General features: G+C 45.5%; 1 protein-coding gene, 1 long non-coding RNA gene and 1 pseudogene across 4 annotated transcripts; 1 reads left to right on the top strand and 2 right to left on the bottom strand.

Moving 5' to 3' along the window:
- Window positions 1-83: 83 nt before the first annotated feature.
- On the top strand, window positions 84-10,129 carry LOC125413353 (apolipoprotein L2-like). 3 transcript variants are annotated; one of them, XM_087898915.1, is made up of 4 exons: window positions 84-351; window positions 1,731-1,832; window positions 5,596-5,785; window positions 8,450-10,129. In XM_087898915.1, the coding sequence occupies exons 2-4, from the start codon at window positions 1,820-1,822 to the stop codon at window positions 9,417-9,419; spliced, it is 1,173 nt and encodes a 390-aa protein (XP_087755041.1). In that variant the 5' UTR covers window positions 84-351; window positions 1,731-1,819; the 3' UTR covers window positions 9,420-10,129. The 3 variants fall into 3 exon arrangements, with proteins under 3 accessions (XP_087755041.1, XP_087755042.1, XP_087755040.1); XM_087898916.1 differs by lacking the exon at window positions 84-351 and adding an exon at window positions 1,231-1,291 and having other exon boundaries at window positions 8,486-10,129; XM_087898914.1 differs by lacking the exon at window positions 84-351 and adding an exon at window positions 1,231-1,291.
- A 10,617-nt stretch (window positions 10,130-20,746) lies between these two features.
- LOC148118946 (uncharacterized) lies at window positions 20,747-23,151 on the bottom strand. Its single transcript, XR_015735628.1, has 2 exons — window positions 22,886-23,151; window positions 20,747-22,100 (listed from the first exon to the last, which is right to left on the bottom strand). It is a non-coding gene; the product is annotated as an uncharacterized LOC148118946 (long non-coding RNA).
- A 369-nt stretch (window positions 23,152-23,520) lies between these two features.
- On the bottom strand, window positions 23,521-24,147 carry LOC146890932 (large ribosomal subunit protein eL37-like; annotated as a pseudogene).
- Window positions 24,148-25,328: the final 1,181 nt, after the last annotated feature.

The following is a 25,328-nucleotide window of genomic DNA, read 5'->3' as shown; positions in this document are numbered from 1 at the left end:
CTAAGTTGAGAGCCATTGCAGTCAAGCTTGGACTCAGTTCTCCAGGCAGATTCTATGCTGCAGTTATACCTGACAAACAGCCCTCAACTGCCAGAGATCTGGGAAATACGGCATTTAAATATTTAATTATTAAAAGACTTTTCATAACAGGGACAGGTTGGCTCCAAGCAGCAGCACCCTATTTCCTCTAAAGAAGACAGAAAACAGATGGACTTACATAACCACGTCCACCCGCAATTCACTTCAATTGCCAAGCGCTGACCACTGGGAAAAACTGCCTTTCCTCTAAACTGAAGATCTCCAGACGTGGAGAGAATAACTGGAATCAACAGCCTAACTGTTCAGATCAAGGTAGGTTTGTCTTCCTACAGATTTCTAACCCGCAAGATCTTCTAAAACCTGGCAGGCCCTGTGCTAAACAGCAAAAAGCAAATATGACCCTCAGTGGCCATAAAAGACTCTGAGGAGCAGCTCTAGGTGCCAACCAAGCAAGTTCTCTGTCGCTTTTTAAGTTGAAAACTCCAGTAAAATTTTATCCTTCTCAATGATCTCTGATGCAGTTTGACAGCTGAGAGGTTTTGTCATTTAAAAGGACAACCTCACCAAACAAAATTCAGTAAAATACAAAATAAAAGTTGTTAAGGTGTGTACCTGCAAGTTATAAAGAAGATGTGAGGACAAAATTCTCTATCACGCCGCCTTTCATAGTCTTAAGGATACTTTTCATTATACAAAAATATCTGTCACAGTCATTCTGGCATAAGTATGCTACTGTTAAAAACTTATGTTTTCATAAACCCAAAAAGTTCTTGTAAGTTCCAGGGAGCTCAATTAAAGGATCCACCTTAAATAGGTCAGATACACCCTTCTCGATTCCCTGCTCCTAAAAAATTTTTCTTCCTAAATTTAGCTTTGTCCACTGTTCTGTTAACACCTTGCCAGGTCCAAGTGACACAGGATAGTTTCACAAACCCTGGACAGATGAAAAGTGACCAGCTACCCCAAGATATGACCAGCACCCAGTTTTCTCAGGTCCCCCCAAGACAATGCCCACAAATAAGCAGGAAGCAGTCTTGAGAATCCGCCCTCCTGATTTCTTTAAACTGTTGTGCCTAAATTCTCACCTTTTTATTATAAAAAAGAGATGGGAATGTTATGTTTACTAGCCTGTCCTGTCACCTGGGTACCCTGTCCCTTTAAGAGGCAAGTCCCGCCCACTCCCAACCATTGCCTTTAACTGAGGCAAGCAGATCTCTTGCCTCCTCCATCCTGAGCTCTCTCTCCTGAAGAGGTAACTTCTGCTCTCTCTCCTCTTCCTTTCTATCTCTCTCTCCTTTAACTCTCTCTTTCTCTCTCTCTCTGCCTCTCTTTCTTTTTTCCACTTCTCCTCTTCTTCCTTTCCTTTTCCCTTCATAACCCACTAAATAAACTCTATACCCAATCTCTCTGCATGACTTATCTGTCTGGCTCTCACCCATTGGGGTCTCCCTTCTGCCAAGGCAACAAACCAAGGATCAGGGACTCACTGAGGCCTTGGGTCACCTGCTACTACCCCTCGTGGGACCAGTCCCCCACCACTATATCTTTAAAAAAGAATAATGGGAGGAGGAGAACTTGAGGGAGCAGATATGCTTTGGATCAGGTTCTTTCAGCCCTTGGCTGTCACCACTGAATGATCTGTGGGTCACCAGATCCCTGGTCACGGCAGCTGTCCCCATTCTGTCCCACAGGTTGTTATTTCCTCCTGTAGCCTGGACACCCGGTGAGCTGTAAGGAAAGCTGTCAGGATCCCCTGAGTGACACCAAGACCACAGCTGTCATGGGCTCCCCAGGTAATCAGTCTGTTCTCTGCTGCTGCTCATGGCCTAGGACTGCCAGGGCCTCCCTGCTGAGGCCTGCTGAGGAGTCAAAGATGCAGGAGGAGAACCCCAAGGCGGAGCAGAGAGTTCCCCAGTCCTGGGTCAGAGCAGCCCCACTTCCTGATCTTCTCTTGGGTTGCATTCTCAGGAGTAACTTCAACAATACCCAGTCTGAAAAATGGAAGCCAAGGAGGGGGGAACGGAGGGAACAGGAACAAGGGAATGTGAAGATGGGAGGCAGCTCCAACCCTCTTGGTGGCTCACTCTCAGCTGACCCTGTGGTGCTGTCCCTGAAAAGGGAGCCCACCCTGCACCAGCTCAGACACCCAACTGTTCTAACTGCTTCAGCAGGAAGTTACTACCCCCCAGTGACACCTTGCCCACAGTCCATCTATGTTACCTGGAGATTCTCACCTCCTATTACCTATTCAGGACTGAGTGTCTCCATGTGTCCAGGTAGACCAGAGCCTGCTGCAGTCTCTCCCTGCACCCCACTAATCCCAACAGACCTAATTCCCATCTCTTGCACAGCCAGGACCAGAGCTTGTTTACCAGGTGTGTTGGTCTCAAGTCAGGCCTGGTTTTTCTTCTGTCGTGTTAAAAAATTAGGTTGAAACAGAAGCCCAGAAAACAAACAAACAAATAAACCAAGAACAAAAAAGGTCCGCTCAGAAGTCACTCTACCCAAGAACAGCCCCCTACCCCAGCCCCTGGCCCACACCAGTGTCCTGATCCTGTGCTCACTGTCTGCTTCCCTCACCTCTGCCGCTTAGACAGTCAAGTCATTTGCTCAGCTTGGCCAACCCACACTGCACAGCAGGCATGTTAAAGAATGAGAGAGAAAAGCTACAGAGCTGTGCACTTGGTCAGGACGCAAATAGAACTTCAGTGTGACCAACTTATCCCACCCAAGGGTGTACACCCCAAGGAACCTCCATGTGTGCGTTAGAGAGGAGCTGGGGCATTCATGGCCATCGCAGCGTGATTCACAATAACTGAGACGTGGGAAGAGCAGTCATGCACATCGACAGATGCATAGAGACAATGCGGTGCACATGACATAAAGATGAATGAAAGTGTGCCATCTGCAGGAAAGTGGGTGGAACCGTGGGGCATCCTGTTGTGCAAAATAAGTCAGATTTAAAGACAAATGTTGAGTATTTTCTTTCAAATGTGGAACCTAGACCCCACACACACACACACACACACACACACACACACACACACACACACACAGAGAGAGAGAGAGAGAGAGAGAGAGAGTAAACACAGAGGGAAAACTATTAGCCAAAGGCAGACAAGTAACAGGAGAAGGTACAGAGTGAATACAGCCAACACACATGATAAACTTGAATGAAATGGCATTTTAAAACTCACCACTTTGGACAATAAATACATGTTAATAACAGAGAAATCATGCAATAGAATAAGGAAGGGAGGAATCTTTAGATGTCGGATGCTTAGAGCATGCAGGAGGCCCTAGGGTCCACGAGGAAGGATACAGAGCACATGGAGTCCGCAGGGTCAGTATTCCCTTCTACTAAATGGGGCGGCCTGGAAAGTCTTGGCAGGTGCTGGGGTGCCAGACCCTGACACATGAGGAAACCAGGGTCAGCGTGGAGGGTCCCACCAACCAGTGACCCCCGTATGCTGCTGATCTTAGCATGTCCATCACAGCAGGAGCCTTTCCTGACACTTGATTTTAGTAGTGTGTCATTGAAATGTCATTTTCAACCGTAAGAGACACAACCTCCAGGTATGTTACAAAACAGCTCGTCCTCACTCCCTTCTCTTTAATACCATAACCTCCACATTGCGTGAGCAGGAACTGACCTCAAGTGACCTGGGAAGATTTGCAGCCATTACTATGTTGGTCTCCTTTAACGGGAAGTTCATGTGTTCTGCTGGCAGTCGTGAATGAAGGCTTTACTGCTGGAACTGCCCCGTATGCTTCCCCCCTTCTTCTTCTTCATTTCCAATTCTCCCTCCTCCCTCTCTCTTCCCTGTCACTCAAAAAAAGTCTTGCTATGTCACCAAAGTTGACTGCAAACTCACAATCCTCCTGCCTCATCTGCAATGTGCTGGGTTATGGGTCTGCACCATCATTTCAGGATTCCACTGATCACACATTAGAAGTGCTGGCTAGGGCCAGGCAGTGGTGGCAGAAGTCTTTAATATCAGCACTTGGGAGACAGAGGCAGGAGGATCTCTGTGAGTTCGAAGTCAGCCTGGTTTACAGAGCTAGTTCTAGTACAGCTAGGGCTGTTACACAGAGAAACCCTGTTTCAAAAAAAAAAAATTAAAAAAAGGTAGTGATAGTGAGAATTGAAGTTTGAACAAGATTTTTAAAAATGATTTGTTTATTTAATTTTGTGTGAATTTGTATTTTCCTGCATGTATATCTGTGTGAGCGTGTTGAATTCCCGGTGCTGAAGTTACAGATAATTGTGAGGTGCCTGTGGGTGATGGGAATTGAACCTGGGTCCTCTGGAAGAAGAGTCAGAGCCCTTAACTGCTGAGTCATCTCTCAGTCCTATTTTGAACATTCTTGACTGAATGATAAAATTTTAAACTAACTAATAACATAATAATTTATCATGAAATATCATACTGTGTTACATCCATGCATACAATTACAATGAGACGATTAAAATGAAAATTCAACAATCACTTAAAAGTATTGTAAAAGATTTAAATTCTGAATTAGTAGAGTGTTGGCGTGTATATGTGTGTGCGTATGTGCATACATGGAATAATCCACGGATGCTCACTCTTCCTGTCTTCTTCCCCCTGGGATTGCCAATTTCATTTCTTTTTAATGTTTCATTTGTTTGCTGTCTTTTTTTTTTAAAGACAGGGTCTCACTTTGTAGCTCTACTCTTCTGGAACTCAGTTCCCAACGCCCACATCAGGTTCACAGCAGGCTGTAACAGCCGCTCCAGGGGACCCAAGGACCTCTTTGGTCACCAGACACACACATGGTGCATAGACATAAATACAAGCAGGCAAATATTCCTATACATGAAATGAAAAGCAAGGGAAAAGGTCGCATTCAAGGACTGGGCCACAGGCACACAGTAGATGGATGCCATCACTGGACTCTCCCTCTTCCTGGGGATGAGAGACTCACTTTCTCACTGTTCTGAGCTGAAAACCATATGTGTCTCTGCAAAGTACCATGACATCTCCCTGATATTTCAGTCTTTTCAGGATGCCATCACAAAGTGACACTGGGTAGGTGGTTAAAAGAGAAAAGACCTCTTCTCTCACTGTTCTGGAATCCAACAAACACAGTAAAAGTGTGGCAGATTGACCCTGGGGGACACTCTCTTCTAAGTGGCAGAGGGTGCCTGTACCTTGTTCTAACCCAAGGTCTCTCTTATGTGTCTGGAGAGAAGAGAGTCAGGGAAAGGGAGAAAGGGGAGGGTGGGGGAGCTAGAGAAGGAGGGAATGGAGAGGGGGAGCATCTTCTGGCTGCTGTGAGGACACTAACACTCTGGGTCAGGGACCTCACTCACAACCTCACTTGCTTCCTTATCTACCTCCAAATACAGTCACCTGGGGTTAGAGCTTTAACAAATGTGTTAAGGAACACAGCTCAGTCTCTACTAAAAGTGACACCAGATTATACCTGAAGGGACAGATGCTCAGGAACACATTTTAAAACTTAGCTCCTGAAGCTGTTCAAGGTCTCCAGCATGCTCCTCTAACCATGTTCCTTTTCCTTCCCATCTAGAGAGGAAAGGCTTCATCATGTCTGTGGTTGAGTACCTCTGGGACACAAGGAGCTCAGAGGCCCTGCAGCTCCTGCCAACTAAAGAGGAATCTGAAATAGAACTTGTAGAAAGAGCTGGTTTGTCCAGTTTCTCTCCATTTAATTTGATGTTGGCTGGCGGCTTGTTGTTTATTGTTTATATTATATTTAGGTAAGTTCATTGTATTCCTGGTCTCCATAAAACTATTATCATATAGCGGCAGTGGATTTTGCCAAGGACTTTTTCACCATCTAAGAAGATGATCATGTGTTTTTTGTCTTTCAGTCTGTTTATATTGTAGATTACATTGACAGATTTTCTTATATAGAGCCATCCCTGCATCTAAGGGATGAAGCCTACTTGTTCATGGTGAATGATTTTAAGTATTCTAGGATCCAGTTTGCCAATATTTGTGGGTACCCAAATCTGTGAAACCCTACTCTCCAATGCGGGCGTGTGCTTCCCGTATCGAACCACGAGTCTGGATCAATATCCTAGAAGTTAAACAGACACATATACAGAGACCAGGATCATTTGCCCAAAGGGTAAATGTCGACTTTATTCAGCACATGTCGGGGGCAAAAAGACGAGAGCCCCCTCCCATCTGGGAGTGAGATCAAGTGTTGACCGCTTGGCACTGAGTGGTAGCGCAGCCAAGCAGGGGAAATAGAGCTGGTGGCAGAGTCAGATGGAGCAGGTGCCACTGCGGGAACTTTTGCTTGCAGGTGGAATTACCATATCAAAAGAGGATAAAGCTCTCTAAGCTACTTCCCCAAGCCGGTGGAGTGAGCAGAGGAGAAGACAGGAAGCTAGGTTGGTAGGAGATACAGCCCTGCATAGCACCTTGAACCACCGGGAAAAGCCTGGGTACCAACATATATTTTATGGAGTCTTTGCATCAGTGTTCTCTAGGGAGATTGGTCCGTAATTCTCTTTCATTATTGCATCCCTGTGTGGTTTGGGTTTTAAGATAACAGTAGCCTGATAGAAAGAATTCATAGCTTTTCTATGTGGACTCTGGAACACAGAACTCAGGTCCATGTGTTTGTATGGCAAACACTTTACCAAATTAGCCACATGCTAAGGGTGCATCTAGATATCAAGGGAGAATTTTCTGCTGTCCCCAAGACACAGCGCAGTCATGTGAAAGCTCACAGGGAGCAACATACACCAAGAAAGATGCCTTGGTAGAGAAGCCGTATTCTGACACGAGTTAGCAGTCAGGAAGGAGCTGGGCTGGGCTGCTGCTCTAAGGGAAAAAGACAGAAGAGCTCTGGATGTGCATTCAGCTGGGGACTCTGGCAGACAAGCTGAGTGAGGGGCAGTGGTTAGCAGGGAGCAGGGGCACTGTGAAGCTGACCTCATGGCATTCCTCCTGAGGGAGGTCAAGACTAAGACAGCAAAAGTTAAACACAGGAACTTGATTGAGTATTGAGTATCAAAAGTGGGCAGTCTCACAACTTGACTTAAGATTCTTGACAAGTCTGGGCAGGGAACACCAACCATCGCAGAAAAGGCAAGGAAAGCCAAGATCAAGCCACGCTCTGGAAGCAGTTTAGAAGCTTAAGTAGAGTTGACTCAAGGAAAAATATTTATTCACATAAGCCTCAGTGTCCAGAAGTTGTTGGGCCCTGATCACACACACAGACCTCATGAGTGCCCTGGGGTCCCCCTCCCTCCTGGAGTCCGTGCCTTTAGAGTCTAGTTCCCCTGGAAGTCAGAAATGACAGCGAAATCCCACCACACATCACCTTTCTCGGCCTGGGAATTCAATCTAGCAAGAGCTAGGGAACCTACATGTTGTGCTTTCTCAGTTTTGCCTGCTGTGGAAACACTTGCAGAGGCACAGTGAGGTGCCTTGGGGATGGGACCCACATAAAAATGGGGACCCACTCGTGGTTCTTTATCTTCTACTCACAGCTGGAAGGGAACTTTGTGTGCTGTGTTTTGAGTGGAAGGGTCTTAGCTATTAGCGGCCCCACCAGCTCCAGTATACACACAGCTGCAGTTAAAACTCACATGTAGCTTCAAAGGATGTCCCGTGCAGGGTTTCTCTCTCAGGGGTGTGCAATTTGCAGACTCTCAAGTCGCAAGTCCCCAAGCAAATGTGGACATCCCAAATCAGCAGGTCACTGTAGGGTAGACAGGTCAGTTCTCAGTAGCTGATGCCAAGAGGAGGTTTTTCACTGGAGAAAGTATACTCTTTGGAGAACACTAACTTTCCTAAAATATGGGGTATTTTTCTCTAACCTCACCTCTCTGTGTTTTAGAGTTCCTACAGAGAAGTATGTTGGTTGTGATAACATTGGCCTTTAGGGGAAGCCATCTTTATTATATGTCTATCAATAAAAATGTGTGATAAATGACTAGAGAAGACTCAGGAGTTAAGAGCACTTTGTGCTCTGCCAGGTGGCTGAATTCCAGTTTCCAGCATCCTCATGATGGCTCACAACTGCCTGTGACTCTGGGTCTAGAGATCCAATTCCTTCTTCTGCCCTCCATGGCACCAGGCCTGCAGATGGCACACACACATACACACACACACACACACACACACACACACACACACACACACACACACACCTGCAGGCAAAACACTCAAATATATAAAATAAAAAATTAGAGAGACACATTAAAATTAAAATGGTTTTTAATTCATTGTGTCCTTAACAATTAAAGATTACTGTTCATAGCTCAAACCTGCTCCTCAGTGAAAGAAAGTCCCTATGCAGCTGGAGCACTCTCCTCCAGTTCATTCCCAGCAGGTGCCCTGATTGCCACAGGACAGATCTTTCCAAACTCTCTTCCTCACTCAGTTGGCCTCTCCCTTTACAGGAAAGTGAAAGATGCCTCACGTGAAGCTCTTTACAGGAAAGTGAAAGATGCCTCACATGAAGCTCATGGTGAGACCACAGTGGATACTGATGTAGCCGATGATGAGAAGCTCCAAAAGGCCCTGCAGGAGAAGAAAAGGTTTTTGGAAGTTTATCCTCAGGTGAAACGGGAGCTTGAGGAGTGCATCAGGAAGCTCCATGCCCTTGCAGACAAGATTGACAAGGTGCACAAGGATTGCACCATCACACAAGTGGTGGCCAAGTCCACCGGTGCTGTGTCTGGGGTCATGGCGATCCTTGGTCTTGCTCTGGCACCTGTGACAGCGGGGGTCAGTCTGGGACTTTCAGCCACAGGCTTGGGACTTTGGGCAGCAGCGGCTGTGACGAGTGTTTCCACAACCATTGTGGAAAAGGTAAGCACGAAGTCAGCGGAAACTAAAGCTAGCCAGCTTCTGCCAAGCAGCAGCGACACTGAGAAGGTCATTAAAGAAGTTGTGGAGAAGAACACCCCCAGGCTTATTTCTGTAACTAAGAATTCCTTCCAGAACCTGGAAGTCATGAAGAAGAACATTGATGCCATCAAGCTGACCAAAGCCAACCCTCGCCTGGCAAATAATGCCAAGCGTCTAATGACCACAGGGAAGGTGTCAGCCCGAAACACTAGACAGGTAAAGAAAGCCTTTGGAGGCACTGCGCTGGCAATGACCAAAGAAGTCCGAATCAAGGGTGCAGTCGATGCAGGTCTCACCCTTGTGCTAGATGTGGTCAGCCTCCTAGAAGACATACAGCACTTGCAGGAGGGGGCAAAGGCAGAGTCTGCTGCAAAGCTGCGGCAGCAGGCTTGGGACCTGGAGCAGAAGTTGTTGGAGCTCATCCGGGTTCATGACAGCCTGACTCAGAGACCTCTTCTTCAGTTCATCTCTGAGAACTTGGGATGGGAGACAGAGCCATGGACACTTGTTGGCTTCTGAATGTATCCCCTTTATACCAATGCCATAACAGTGGTAGTGCCTGCTGGAGGAGAGGCACATTAAGAGAAAGGAAACCAGAACACAGGTGGGGAAGGCTTGTGATCTCCCACTAGACTCCACCTCCCTCTTAGATTCAGCAACCTCCAGCATCCCACACAAGACCAAGCTCCCAAGCTGGGAAGAACATCCAAGGCCTGACTAAGCCACAGCATGGCTGCTCCCCAGTCACACTCCCCACACTGCTCCTAACAGAGGCTCACCATCCTCAATCCACCGAGCTGTCAACTTTCCCACTGCTTTCTGATTGCTTGCATCAGACTTCTCCTCCTTCCTAGTTCTGCCTAATTCTGTGTTTTCCAAATATTTCCATATCTTGTAATCAGACTCGGGATGTGAACCCCATTTCTTTGTCTAAGCTTTGTGGGTCATATGGAGTGATGGGTGCCTTTTGTAAAATGCTCAGAGGGTAGAAAGGAAAGTGTGCTGGGTACATCGTCTGCATGGTCATCACAGGTTCTTGGTCCTACATGCCAGACGTGGGTGCTTCAAGGAGGGAGAGCTCTGCTCTCTGCTAGCAGAGTCTTAGGGAAATCACAAGACCTAATTCCTACGGAAGTTAAAATTTGCTGCTATTGGATGAGATCTGTTGACATGCACATAACGGCTACACTTCACTCAAAGTATTTGAAAAATGAATTTATAAACACTGACCCGGTCGTGCTTTGTGTTCTTTCTGCAAATGATGTCATGTGTTTTCTAGATTGTTGACTATAGAAAGTTGATAATTGTCTCCTGATTTTTATCATTTCTCTTAAAAACTGTTTTCTTTATTGTGGTTTAACAAGAATATTTCAACTTTATACTAGAACCATTTCTCGGGGGCTTTAGAGATGGCTCAGTGGTTAAGAGCATTGCCTGCTCTTCCAAAGATCCTGAGTTCAATTCCTGGCAACCACATGGTGGCTCACAACCATCTGTAATGACGTCTGGTGCCCTCTTCTGGCCTGCAGGCATACACACAGACAGAATATTGTATACATAATAAATAATAAAAAAAAAGAACCATTTCTTTGTGTTGCCCCCCACATCTGACTGCAGATGCACCCCGAGGCTGCAACAGCGAGCAGGGTCCCCTCATCCCTTGCAGTGCAAGCATCTTCTTCTCAAGTTCTGAACCCTGGGCCGAGATATGACTACTGTGTATTCTAGGTCTTGTCTGTTGGTAGAACGTTCTTGTGTTCCACTGTCCCTTCTCTTCTTCCTTGGACTGGCATGTCTGCCTAAGAGAAAGTTGGATGTGGATGTAACCATCTCCCTGTGGGTACAGAGCTCCCTATGGGGAGTGCTGGACAAACTTGGAAGAGTACCTGCCTGTGACCTGAGCTGTCCAGCAACTTGTTCCCCACGGTCCAAATTCAGGGAGTCCGCTCTATCGTTCATTCCATGTGCCCATATCAGTGAATGCTGTGCCAGCTGCTCAGTATCTGTCCCTTAAATAATGGAAGAGACTTTACTAGAGCTCACCACATCCTGGACCTTAAACCCTGAAGGTAGAGGCCGGATTATACAGGCCATATTCCTACATTTTATGGCAGTCAGAATTCTGAGCAATCTGGCACAATTTGCACCTGCCACACAGAAGGTGGTTGCCTAGCCTTTGATAATGAGACAACCTGACACCAACCTAAGCAAAGGGTCAGGATATACTATTAGCAATTTGCTCTTTCTGTTGTTATTTAGGAGGTGTGTGTGTGTGGGAGGAGAGGTATTTTTCAGTCTACCTGACAGAGCAGGCATAGATAGGAGGATGAGACAAAATGGGTACAGATAGGAAGATGCGACCTAAGTCATTCTCCCCACTACCTGGAAACAGAACGTTAATGAACTTCCCCCTCAGTTTATATTTCGATATAAAAGCTGTTTGGAGAATAAACACGGGTGATCTTCAGGATGTGAATTCAGGATTTCATGAGGGATCCCTGACAACTCCTTCCCGATATTACCACGTGAGTTGTGTTTTCATTCCCACACCTCCACGCTGAAACGAGAAATGGTTTAGGTCCAGGCTGGTCCCAGACCCTGACACATGAAGCCCAGCAACAAGGAGCTGATTGATGAACCCCAAAAAACACTGGAGAAGTGACCAGACATATGGAAGAGAATGTGAGGAACCCACGAGAAAATTGCACCACAGGTGGAAAGGTGCTCAGAAATAAGTAGTGGAATTTTTTTTAAAAAAAAAAACACACACAGAGAAGCAGGAGAATAATTTGGGAGTAAAAATTTGTAAATAATAAGTATATATATATATATATGAATGACAAGGAGACAGTATTCAGTTATGTATGTTGATAGCTAAAGGAAGTTAAAGTGGAGCAGTTACAAAGGCAGAGATATTTAGCGTGTGTAAGCCCTATGATTGCAGAGACACAGCTTTTATCACTGCTACATGGGTTGGAAGAATGAAGAAAATGTCACTTTTTGCTAGCGATCGCCTACGTTACCATGGAGATTGACACAGTCCATGCACATGTGCTGTAGCTAGCTGAGTTTGACTGGCACATAGTCGCCAGCTGAATCTAACCCGCCTGTCTGTGTGGTGGAGCCAGAAAGGCAAGCAGGAGACAAAATTTAAAGAGCTAATTTTACCTCCCACATCAGCACCCAGAGTCAACCAATAGGACAGAGGATAAGATTCAGGAATTCTCCTAATTTTACAATTACAAGTTGAAAAAGAAAAGATAGTAAGAATTGGTGCAGCTACGCCTGCCAGAGCTTGTGACAGCACGCTACGGTCTTAGAGCAGTCACAATGGCAGACACCAGAGAGCCTGTAAATGTACCAGCTGCCCCAACACTGACTGTAATGATTTCAGCCACATAAGGCTGATACTTCCAGGTTCTGGAGCCGTGCATGTGCAGATGGGCCCTCGCGCACAGAGGTGCCTGGATGTTAAAGGGGCCTGCGTGACCCACATGTGTGCATGCATGGTTATGTCCACGATGACTCAGCTAAGCCCCTGCACGCATGCGTGAGCCTGTCATCTGTGACGTAGTCACGCCAACCCCATGTGCACATGCGCTAGGCAGCTTTTAAAAAACTGGATGCACCATCTTCTCTCTCTACACACCGATTCCCCAGGCCTGTATACACCCCCCTCTTATAAACTCTTAATGAAGTTTGTTGCGTGTTCAGTGTTTCCTTCTCGCTTGCGCCAGGTAATTTCGTTGGTGCTGTAAGACTCTGGAGGCTCTTTCATCCCAAACCCCTCTCTCAGGGTCAGGATCCAGAACCAGGTAATTTCTCCACAACCACGTGTTCCATATGCCTGAGCGCAATTTCTCCACACAACACGGGGCTTCAATTGGTGAGTTCCCCCTTACCGGATCCAGCCAGGCCTTAACATCCCACTTGCGGGCAGGGGACGCTCTCCCACAGGTGCTACAATATTTGCACACTGATTCACACTCCACCCTCTGTGGAGAGATGTCCCACTGTGCGCTTTGTGATGTCACCGTTTGTCATGGGTTTTCACGGTTTCAGCTATAGGTAGCAAGCCATCCAAGCCCATCAATCCAGCCTCCACCTGGGATGCCTTTTAGAGGCCCTGAAACCCCAGACCTTAATGCCCTACTACAGATTCCCACACTTGTCCATCTTTGTTTAAAAAAAAAATGGCCTCCTTACAATTTAGATGGCAATCTAAAGTGGCCACCTAACAGCACCTTTGATCCCGATATTTTATGGGGGCTTTCTAACTACTGTCAGTGCACAGGCAAATGGAAGGAGTTTCCTTACAACCAAGCCTTTTACTATTTAGGCTCTAAGCCTAAACCCTCGGTCCTTGCAAGTTGTTCATCTGCTCATTATGCCATCTGTATTGGAAGGACCCTCCACTTCCACTCTGGACCCAGCTAATGAACTCCTTCCTGCCTTTTCAGCCTCAATGGGCAGCTACGTCCATTCTCCCAGTCCCTACCCCTGCCCCTTTAGCCTCAACCACTGTTCCTTCAGCCCCAGCTCCTACTCCTGTTCCTATGTCAGTTCCTTTAGCTACTGCTCCGGACCCCACTAAGGAATCCACACCTTCCCCGAACTCAACAGACCGGTACTTCTGCTCCTTTACTTCCCGCTGCCTCGCCACCTCCCTCTGCTTGCTCTTCAGCCCCCCCCCCCAACTAACGGCTCTAGCAGCCCCACTGAATCATTCTTCCTCTCCAGTGTCTGGCCACAGCAGCTGCCCAGCACTGGCGCCCATATTTATCCCTCCTCTCACACGCTCACGTGCAGCTATGAGGGAATTCTGAGGGCCTCTCCCTCCTTCTAGTTTCCCTAGTGTTGGGGTAGAGGGACAGCCTTATCTCCCTCAGCAGACCCCACCACTTAACTGTGTTTTTAGGGGTATTTATCTCACTCATTCATTTTTAGTCATGCCAACCTGCCTGGTGCCTCTTATGGGAAGAGATTTTTTAGCAAAAGTAGGAGCTTCCATTTCATTTGCTCCTTGTAGCATGAGGGGGCCGGCTTGTTGGGGTATCGGTTCCCACCCGGGACCCCACAGCCAGCAAGCCTCAAAGAAAATTAATCACACAGAGAACTCTAACATGAGGGGCCAGCTTGTTGGGGGTTTCTGTCCCACCTGGTACCCCACATCCGGCAAGTCCCAAAGAAATCACAGAGTCTACATTAGGTTATGAACTGATTGGCCCATTAGGTCAGGCTTCTTATTAGTTCTTATGACTTATCTTAACCCATTATTCTGATCTAAGTTAGCCACACGGGCTCAGTACCTTTCTCAGTGTGACAGCTTACATGTTGCCTCTTCAGTGGTCTGCGCAGGAGTGGCGAGGGAGCTTCCTGCGTCCCAGAATATTCCTGTTCTCATCGCCCCGCCTCTACTTCCTGTCTGGTTGACCCACCTATACTTCCTGCCTGGCCAATCAGCGTTTTATTAAAATACATGATTGACAGAATACAGACAATTCTCCCGCACCAGCTCCTCCCATTTGCTTTACTCCACACTCACCAGCAGCTCCACTCCTCCTCCTTCTGGCCTCCCAACCTCCCAGCCCCAATGTGTCTTTTCCTCTACCAGCCTCCCAGGTGGAACCCCAAGTCTGTGACCCCCAAAGCCCCTCTGATGCCAAACACCATTCCCCATATCCAATTACAAGATCCTACTAAGTACATTACTCAAGCTCAGTACCCCCTCTCTCTCCAGAGCCTTAGGGGACGTAAGCCTATTATCTCTGACCTTTTATGGAAAAAGCTACTTCGCCCCACCTCTTCTCCCTTTCACACCCCTATACTTGCTGTTAAAAAACCTAATAGAACCCATCACCTGGTTCAAGACCTCTGGCTCATTAGCTCAGTAGTGGTCCCTCGTCATCCTAATCCTTACACACTTCTTTCCACTATTCCTCCAGGAACCTCCCACTTCTCAGTTCTAGACCTTAAGGATGCTCTTTTTCTCTATTCTTTACAGCTCTCAATCTCAAAACATCTTTGCCTTCACCTGGACTGACCCTGACACTCACGTCTCCACACAGCTCACCTGGACCATCCTTCCCCAGGGATTCCGGGACAGCCCACACCTGTTTGGTCAGGCTTTAGTTTCTGATCTTGTCTGTCTCGCCCTAAGTCTAACCTCATACAGTATGTGGATGATATTTAACTTTGAAGTCCATCATTGTATATCAGCAAAACTGATACCTTCACTCTTTTAAATTTCCTGTCCAAAGGAGGCTATAGAATCTTACCTTCTAACGTCCAACTGTCTACCTCTCAGGTTATTTGCTTGGGATTAACTATTACCCCAACCCCAAAAGCTATTACCCTAGACAGAAAAAACTGAATTCAGTCCCTTGCAATTCCTTCCACAACAGAAGAGGTTTTATCATTCCTAGGAATAGCTGGCTTCCTGCATTCCTGGATCCCCCTTTTTTTCTCTCCTCGCCTGCCCCTTATAAGAGGCAGCTCTCTGCATGAGCCCCTTCTCCATCCCATTACTAAACCCTTCCAGAGACTCCAACAAGCCCTTATTCAGGCCCCAGCTCTTCATCTCCCAGATTTAACTCGTCCCTTCTCCCTCTATATTACAGAGAAGGAGGGATATGCCCCTGGGTCCTAGGACATGAGCTGGGACCTTCCTTTGCACCTGTAGTATACCTGTCAAAGAAGCTGGACCTCACCACTCGGAGCTGGGCACCCTGCACACGCACTTCAGCGGCCGCTGATCTTCTTATTCGTGAGTCAAAGAAACTAACCTTTGGGTCGCCCACCACTGTCTTCTCCCACCACAATCTGTCCCATCTCTTAACTTACAAAGGCTTACAAACCTTACCCCCTTCCTGAGTCCTTTCCCTCCAGGTGGCACTAGTAGAAGATGCCACACTCACCTTCCAATCCTGCCCACCCCTTAATATCTCAAATCTCCTACCTCAACCTAATATTAATTATTCCCCATGTTACTCCTGTATAGAGACCTTAAAGGATCTACTGCCCCACCCCTCACATATACAGGAGGGCAACCTGTACCACCTGTGGTACACAGATAGCAGCTCCTTTTTATGTGAAGGGACCTGTAGAACAGGCTATGGGGTAGTGGAGGCACGGGCACTCCCTGCTCATACCACTAATCAGCAGGCTGAGTTAATAGCCCTTACCCATGCCTTCCAGTTAACAAAGGGACAATCTTTAAATGTTTACACAGACTCCAAATATGCCTTTCATATCCTCCTGTCTCACGCAGCTATCTGTAAGGAGCATGGGCTTCTTACGACAAAAGGAGGATCCATAACTAACTCAGGTTACATTATGGACCTGTTAAAAAGCCTCCCATTTCCCCAAAGCTATAGGAATTATTCACTGTCGGTCTCATCAGACTGATAGTTCCATTATTTCCAAGGGAAATAACCGGGCTGACCAAGCAGCTAGAACAGCAGCATTCCAGAGCCCAAACCTACCTCAGTCACCTCAGGGGTTCATACAGTACAGCCCACATTCTCACAGACACCCAGCAAATTCTGTCCTACCTACATCAGCTCTTCCATCCTAATAGCAAAGCTCTATTTTATTTTGTCAAGGCTCACCTCCAACCCTGTGAAATCTGTCAAAAGTCAGATCCCAAGACCAAATACCATAGCTTCCCTTTTCCCACCCACCAGGCCAGGGGCTCCCTTCCAGGAACTGACTGGTCGCTGGATTTTACTCATATGGCCACTGCCAGAAGAGTTAAATATCTCCTGGTTTTGGTGGACACCATGTCTGGGTGCATTGAAGTGTTTCCCACCAATAATAAGAGGGCCCAAACAGTTTTTGATGTTCTTCTCTGAGAAATCATCCCCCATTTGGAATCCCAACCTCAGTTCAGTTGGATAATAGCCCAGAGTTTACTTCCCAGATTTCTCAAACTTTATCTAAGACTCTTAACATTTCCTGGCATTTTCATGTCCCATACCACCATCAGTCTTCAGGGAAGGTAGAACGAAGTAACCGTTCTTTAAAAAATGTTCTTGTTGTCGGGCAGTGGTGGTACATGCCTTTAATCCCAGCACTCGAGATGCAGAGGCAGGCAGATCTCTGTGAGTTTGAGGCCAGCCTGGTCTACAGGAGCTAGTTCCAGGACAAGCTCCAAATCCACAGAGAAACCTTGTCTCAAAAACCCAAAAATAAATAAATAAATAAAAGTTCTTGTTAAAATGTCACAGGAGCTTCACCTTGACTGGGAAAAACTTTTGCCTCTGGCCCTTCTTAGGGCTCTCCCCCAAAGCCCCCTTTTCATCCCGCCCTTTGAACTCATGTATGAGTGGCTGTTTTTTTTAAATATTCATTTATTTATTTATTTATTTATTATGTATACAATATTCTGTCTGTGTGTATGCCTGCAGGCCAGAAGAGGGCACCAGACCCCATTACAGATGGTTGTGAGCCACCATGTGATTGCTGGTAATTGAACTCAGGACCTTTGGAAGAGCAGGCAATGCTCTTAACCTCTGAGCCATCTCTCCAGCCCCTGGGTGGCTGGTTTTAACTTCCGGCCTCTCACCTAAAACCTCCCCTCTTCCTGATCATCTGTTTATTCTGCTGTTATCCCATCTTTGCTCCCTATTATGGGATTTCACCGACTACTCATTACCTCAACCATGTGCCAGTTCATGCCCACCACCGATTAAAATAGGGGATCAGGTACTATTCTCTCCCCCAGACCAATGCCCCTCACCCCTTTCCCCTAAATGGCAGGGCCCCTTTAAAATAATTCTTGTAACTCCCACAGCTGCCAAGCTCGAGGGACTCTCTCATTGGATTCACCTGTCCCACCTTGAACCTTTTACTCTTCCAGCTCAAGATACTCCCTCATATACAGTAACTCAGACAGGGCCCTGCTCCCTTAGGTTCCAGAGGACACCAAGATCAGCCACTCTTTCTCCAGTTCCAGAAAAATGAAAGTTTCATCACCATACTCAACTCTCCTGTGCCCAAAACTCCACATGCTCTCCTCTTGCTCTTTCTCCTATCTATCTGCTTTACCAACTTCTCTATACCTCCAATGTCATACTTAAATTTCCAGTTAACCACTCAGCTGTTATTACAGGGACCCTCATTAAACATAGAGCTGGAGGTACAAGGACTGTCAAAAGCCCAGCTGGGAAGAAACAATAACAAGTTTGCAGCCCCAAACTCCAAAAACTCACAAAACAGACTTTAACCTAACAGGTTTATCAGTGACTGCAGCGGTGTCTCCTGGACGTTAAGGTGATACCATGATGCTAAAGGAAAAGAAGTGCTTTAAGATTCACTTCAGGTAAAACATTAAAGGGTCTAATAATTCCCCTTTCCAATAAATCCCCCTACTTTCCCTCCTCCCACCGTCTTCCATTCCAACACTATATCATCATAATCATAAGCTTTTAATATGTCTAAAATTTATTTTTCAAATTTTTTTCATAAGCTCCAGGGAGTCTATTGGACCTACCTAAATGGACTAGACTCACCCAGAATAAATATCATTTAATTCTTCCCTTATCATTCCTAGTCTTGGGAGCCCCTGGGAATTTTCCTCCCCCAACAAAAGACCCCCCCCATCCTCCATCTTGGTTCTCTGCTCTCTTAATCACTGGGATCTAAAATTTTTCCCAGACATAATTTTCTGCCTTTCCAGCATCTTGTGAGGTCCAAGCTGCCAGCCAGCCAGTTCCACAGAACCAGGAAAAACACAACAGTAATCAGCCATCCCAGGACATGGTCAAGCATCTCAACTCCCTGACTCCCGCAAAAAAAAAAAAAAAAATAGCAACGATGCTCACCAAGTCAGCATGAAGCAGTCTTGAGAGACCTTAAGACGCATGGTTCCCACCCATTAAAAGACCTCAACCCCCCCTAATTTTTATAATAAACAAAAGGGTGGAATATAATTATTCAGTCACAAATAAGGCCACACTTCCAGGTTCTAGAGCCATGCACATAAGCCCTCAGGAGGTGCCTGAATGCTAAAGGGCCCCCGCAGGATTCATATGTGGTATGACCCACGTGTGCGCATGCACGGTTACACCCATGATAACTCAGTTAAGCGCTTGTGTGCATGCATGATTACATCCACTATGACTCAGGTAAGCCCTTGCACACATGCATGAGCCCATCATCTACATCATCTGTGTATGATGTCTACTCACGCCAACCCCCTGTGCGCATGTGCTAGGCAGCTTTTAAAAAGCTGGACACGCCATCTTTCTCTCTCTCTCTGCACACCGATTCCCCAGGCCTGTACACACTCCCTCTAATAAACTCCTAAGCAGGTTTGTTGCGTGTTCCATGTTTCCTTCTCACTCTCGCCCAGGTAATTTCACTGACCTCTGATAGGACTTTTAAACTTAGAAAGTGTGGCCTGTGCCCAGGCAGAATGGGGAATGAGAAACAGGCCCTGTCTGGTTCTGGTACAGCAGGAAGGTTGGCAGAGGGAAAGAACATGTCCCACCCCCTGCCACGTGGCCTGACTTCAGATACAAGCTGACAGGCAAGTTTGAAAAAAGATAGACTCAGGGAACTGCAACTTCAAGGACAGTTAAAAATAAAAATAAGCAAGTTAAATATGCTTTCCTTTACATTTTACATTTTTTTGCTTCTTTGTCAAAAATCTGCTATTTGTAGGTGTGTAGATTGATATCCAAGGTGGATTGGTTTCTTTGGTCATCATATCTTTTTTTTCTGCCAAAATCAAGCTGTTTTCAGTACTGTGGCTCTGTAGTGAAGTTTGAAGTCAGAGATTGTGATAAATTCAGAAGTTCCTTTATTGTACAGGATTGTTTAGGCTATTCTAAGTTTTTGTTTCTCCATATGAAGTTAAGCATTGTTCTTTCGAACTCTGTGTAGAATTTTGCTGTAATTTTAATGGACATTTGCATTGAATCTGTAGATTGCTTTGGGTAAAACTGCCATTTGTTGCTATGTTGGTTCTACCATCTCAAGATCATGGGAGATCTTTCTGTTTTCTGATGTCTTACATTTCTTTCTTCAAAGATTTAAAGTGCTTGCCATACAGGTTTTCCCACTTGTGTGGTTAGAGTTTCTCCCAGATATTTCTTGGTATTTGTAGCTATTTGTAAAGGGTGATGTTTCTCTGATTTCTAGTTCAGCTCACTTATCGTTTGTGTAAAAGAGGAACACTTCAGCTGTTTTCAGATTCTGGCTGTGACAAAATAATTCTGCTATGAACATAGCTGAGCACATGTCCTTATGGTCTGGTTGAGCATCTTTTGTGGATAGGCCCCAGAGTGGTATTGCTGAGTCTTAGGATACATTGTTGTCTAATTTTCTAAGAAATTGCCATACTAACATCCAAAGTGGCTGTGCCAGTTTGTACTCCCACAGCAATGGGGGAGTTTTTCTTTACCCCACATTCTGTCCAGCATAAGTTGTCATAAGTGGTTTTTGATCTTAGCCTCTCTTGCAGGTGTAGCATGGAATCTCAGAGTTGTTTCGATGTGCATTTCTGTAATGGCTAAGGATGTTGAACATTTTTAAGTGTCTTTCATTTTAATTTCATCTGTTGAAAGTTTTCAGTTTAGGTTTGTACCTTATATTCTTTTATTGGATTATTTGTTCTTTGGATGACCAATTTCTTGAGTTCTTTGTGCGTTTTGGAGTGGATTAGTAAAAATCTTCTCCCATTCTATAGGCTGATATTTTTGTTCTTTTAAAAATATATGATAATGGGATGGCCCCAGGCGGCCCAGGAGTCCGGCAAGGATGGCCGTGAGTCCCTGCAGCGCCATGCGGCCGGGGGGTTAGGCGGGCAGTTCCGGCGGATAAAAGGCTCATAGGACATAGTCTTATTTAAAGAAGAGGGAGACATTTATTACTTAAAGAAGAGAAAAGCATAGACAAACATAGAGAAAAGATACATACACACACGCACACACACACACACATCCACACACACGCTCGAGAGAGGGGAGAGAGAGAGAAAGATGGCGGCGGGGGGGGGGGGGGGGGGGGGCAGGCCGAAGTGGCTGAGGTGGGCATGGTTAGCTCTTAAAGTGATAGCAAAGACTAACATTCCCGGATCCTTTCTATAATAAAAAGTAGGTTAGACATTACAGGTTGAAGGAATTGGGGCGTCGAATTCTCAAGACTGCTTCCGGCTGATTTGTGGGCGTCGTCTTTGGGGGGGTGTGGGGGTGAGGGAGATCCGAGAGAAGCTGGGTGTTGGTCACATCTTGGCATAGCTGGTCTCTGTTCCCGACAGGACAGGTGTCTGTGGCATGGAAATGTCTGGTGTTTCTTGTACCTGGTTAGGGTGTTGGCAGAACAGAGGACAAAGTTAAACTGAGAGAAAATTTTAGGACCAGGGAATTGAGAGGTTTGTATCTGACCTGTTTACGGTGGGTTCTTTAATTTGGCTCCCTGGAACTTATAAGAAAAACAGAAGTTTTAGACATATATATATTGTATTAAGAACTCCTTGGGTTTATAAAAACAGAAATTATAATGAAAAGTATTTTTATTTGGTGAGACAACCTGTCAAAACCTCTTAGCTATCAGACTGTCAGAGATCTTTGAGAAGGATAAGATTTTACTTGAGTTACTGATTAAAAAATGACAGAGAACTTACTTGGTTGGCACCCAGAGCTACTCTTTGGTCCTCCCTGGTCGCTGAAGGTTGCATTTGACCTTTGTTGTTTAATGTAGAGCTGCCAGGCTTTTGAAGACTCTGTGGACTAAGAAATCTTTAGGAAGACAGGTCTACCTTACCTGCGTAGCTAGACTGTCGATTCCAGTGATCCTGTCCACGTTTGGAGGTCTCCAGTTTAGGTGAAAGGCAGTTTTTGCCCAATGGTCAGCGCTTGGCAGTCGAAGCAAACTGCAGATGGACGGTGGTCAGTGATGTGACCGTTTGTCTTGTCTTCTTGGAGGAAACAGAGTGTTTGCTAGGAGCCAACCTGTCTCTTTTGGTTATGAAAAGTTTTTTAAATAATTAAACAATTAATATCGCATTCCCCAGATCTCTGAGCAGTTGAGGGCTGATTATTAGGTATAGCTGTGGTATAGACTCTGTTTGGAAGATTGGGTTTGAGTTTGACTGTAATAGGTAAGATCCACATTTGTAAAAAGACAGACAGAAAGAAAAAAAAACTGTTTGTAACATTAAGATTAAAAGTACATACCAGTTTATGATTTTGTAGTCTGAAACGAGATGAAATGAACAATCATTATACATAGAGAACAGGAATTAGGCAAAGTGTATGTTTTTGATGGGCCCTATCAGAAAGCACGTCACTATGCAAAACACCTGTAATTACAGCTAAGGAGAGATTTTAGTGAACACTGAGGAGGGGGAGGGGAAAGGCAAGACATACATAAGAATGAGAAAGCTTGGTCGTGTGATCTGGCTCTTAGTGAATCTAGTGATAAAGTCACCTGACCCCAATGAAAATGGCGGCGGCCACGTGTTGTGGCTTGAATGGAAAGACCGCGGGAATTTTAAAAGCCGGGGACCGCCTGGTTGTTATCCAGAGTCTGAATCGTGAAAAACCCGCATAAACAGACAATTTAAAGCATATTTAGGCTGGTACAACTTGTTTTCCCAGGTCAAGACCGTGAAAAACCCGCAAAAAAGAACCGTGGCATCTCGAGCCTATGGGGAACTGAGGTGAGATGCAAATCGACCCCCAGGACACGTTGGGGGAGCGTCCTCCATCCACATGTGGGGGGTATAGGCCGAACCGGATCAGCCAATTACGTCCGCGAGAAAGGTTGGAAGGAAGAAAAGGCTGGAATAAAGAGAAAGAAGCCTGGGAACCCCGGGTTCCCAGGTGCGGGAATGTATGGACTTTAACAGAGGACACAAGCCGTAATGGATGCCAGGACGGGGCGAGAAGTGCCCCTCCCCGAGCCCAGAAGCACCAGGAGGACCGGTCAAATCCTGGGTTAAAAGGCTCAGATAAGCTGGCTGGAGTGAGGAAACTTACAATTAGAAGCCGGTGTTGTTTGTAGAAATGTGGTCCAGGCAGTTGGCGGGGTTGAGAAGTCCTCGGTCCGATTCAATCCCGGAAGTTGGCGGTCAGAGTCCCGTGGAACTCTGGCCTTTGGCGGGTGAATCTCTCGAGTCACGGGGCACCAATTTTGTTCTTTAAAAATATATGATAATGGGATGGCCCCCTCTTAAAGTGATAGCAAAGACTAACAGATATTATGTCTTGTTGACTATGTCCTTCACTTTACAGAAGCTTCTCAGTTTCGGAGATCTTTTTTATTAATTGTTTCTCTCAAAGTCTGTGGCACTGGGGCTGTGTTGAAATGTGCCAGAATGCATTCTAGTGTGCTTCTTACTTTTCTTCTGTGAGGTTCAGTACTGTTGGTTTTAGGTTGAGACCTTTGATCCATTTGAACTTGAGTTTTGTGCATAGCAATGAATATGAATCTGTTTTCATTCTTCTAAATGTTGGTATCCAGTTAGGTCAGCACCATTAGTTGAATATGCTTTCTTTCTTACACTTTCTTATCAGCTAGACAAACTTACAACTTAAAAGGAAGATAGTTTATAAACTTTTAATTAGATATACAATGGCTAAAATCTTAGTTATAATATTCTTTTTTTTTTTTTTGGAAGCCAGAACATTTATTTTATGACAGATTGAAATCCTCAAGATGAACTGGATGCTGCAACAGCTGCCCTCTTGGATTTAGGGGTTGTCCCTTCACGGAATCCATGTCTGAATCTTTGGTAGACAATTTTTAGGTGCCTCATCCGCCCGGTCCCGGTAGTGTTTCGTCTCTTAGCCTTGGCACTCCAGTTATACTTTCTCTTGCGCTTGGCAGAGTAGCCGCATTTGCCACAGGTGGACTTCTGAAGGTGGTAGGCCTTAGAGCCACAGCGCGGCACAACGTGTGCATCTTGTTGCGACGCTTTCCGAAGGATGACGTTCCTTTCGTCACCTTGCTTCTGCCGCTGAGGCCAAAGAGACCAGAAGATCTAGTTATAATATTCTTATAGGAGACCTTGAGCCACTAAGTAAAATTCTTAAAGGGAGCAATGAGCTCATTTCCAATAGAGATCTTATAAAAGCTGCCAAACAGATACTCAAGAAGGTAGAGTATTCTATACAATAATCAGCAAGTATGTTATATTAATTTTGATTCAACCTTAGCAAGCATGTATATTAAATACAGAACTTACTTTTAGAGCAGTTTATGGGCAAACAGTCCACTTTTTATGAGTGCACCTTCCCATTTTGCCAGTTAAGGTACTAAACTCTTAATTTAAAGCAGTAGCTTGTTTAATACAGAAGAACAGGATGGAATCTAGGAGATGTTTTAGCAGAGAATTGATTATGATCAATGTTTCTTATACTAAGCAACAGATTAATTGATAACTTTAAGATAGTGACTCTTGAACAATTGTGTTTGCTCAGTTCAAAGGCCAGAGTAATAATCTTTCCCCAGCTGATCGTTGTTGCAATTCACACAACTGTATTTTACAAATGTTATAGTTAAAGATCCCTTAAAGGATGTTATGCTAAATTTTACACGTGGCTTCCAATGGAAGAGCTGCACATATTATTTTTAATGGTTAAAGGTAATAGTGAAGCCTGCCCAAGACTCCTTGAAAACAACTTAAAAGGTTAAAAACAGGAGAATCAAGAATCGCCACATAATGCCTGAAGTCATACGCTTTTTATGGCTAGGCAAAGCTGCAGACAGATTCTGCCATGATGACATCAAGGCGACCTTTGTTAAGGCAAGGTTTAAAAAAAACCCTTGCCTTATATTAATTTGAGGTTGAGGATGTGTTTGTGCTTTTTTCATAGGAAGAAAATAAAGCTGGATGAGGTGACTGCATGTACAGGGACTGTATGTACAGGAAAGGAGTGGCAGTCCTGATGACATCGTAGCTGATAATGGTCCCCATAGAAGAGTCAGGGTGAAAGGAGATGGAGATGGGGTCCAGTCTTCCCCACCCCCATGGAGAGGAGTGCTTGATCCATGGGACCTGCTGATGCCGTTCTGCACTGCGGGACGCTGAGCTGCTTCCAGACACTAGGGACCCATGCAGTCATAGAGGCACTGCTGCAGCCACCGCTAGGACTATAGTTTTCTGCAGTCTGAATTCTGTTTGCTTTGGATCTGAAATCTATACTGAATATCTGACTGTTTTAATCTTTGGGACACAGAGCTCATTTTGATTAAAATATTGGACCTGAGAACTAAGACTTAAGTTTTCCCCTCAGGGGAAAAAAACCCTCAAAATAAGGAATGACTGAAGCCCCTCTTCACTTAAGAGGGGGACAGCCTAAGGGTTTAACTCCTGCTCAGAGACTGGAACTGGTATTTGATAGCAGCAATGCCATTGGACTCTCATCCATCAAAAAAAAATTTTTTTCTTGTCCTTTGATTAGAATGGATTTTTAAAAA

Source organism: Myodes glareolus, chromosome 19 (assembly GCF_982192425.1).
Source record: "Myodes glareolus chromosome 19, mMyoGla1.1, whole genome shotgun sequence".
In the NCBI taxonomy this organism is placed as follows: domain Eukaryota; kingdom Metazoa; phylum Chordata; class Mammalia; order Rodentia; family Cricetidae; genus Myodes; species Myodes glareolus.
The sequence above is the reverse complement of the archived record's forward strand: the minus strand, read 5'-3'. Positions and strand labels throughout refer to the sequence as shown.

What these genes read in the sequence shown, in the direction of transcription:
- LOC125413353 (XM_087898915.1), top strand. An exon ending in ATTGTTTATATTATATTTAG is followed by an intron (nt 5,786 to 8,449) that starts GTAAGTTCATTG and finishes CTCCCTTTACAG; the next exon opens with GAAAGTGAAAGATGCCTCAC.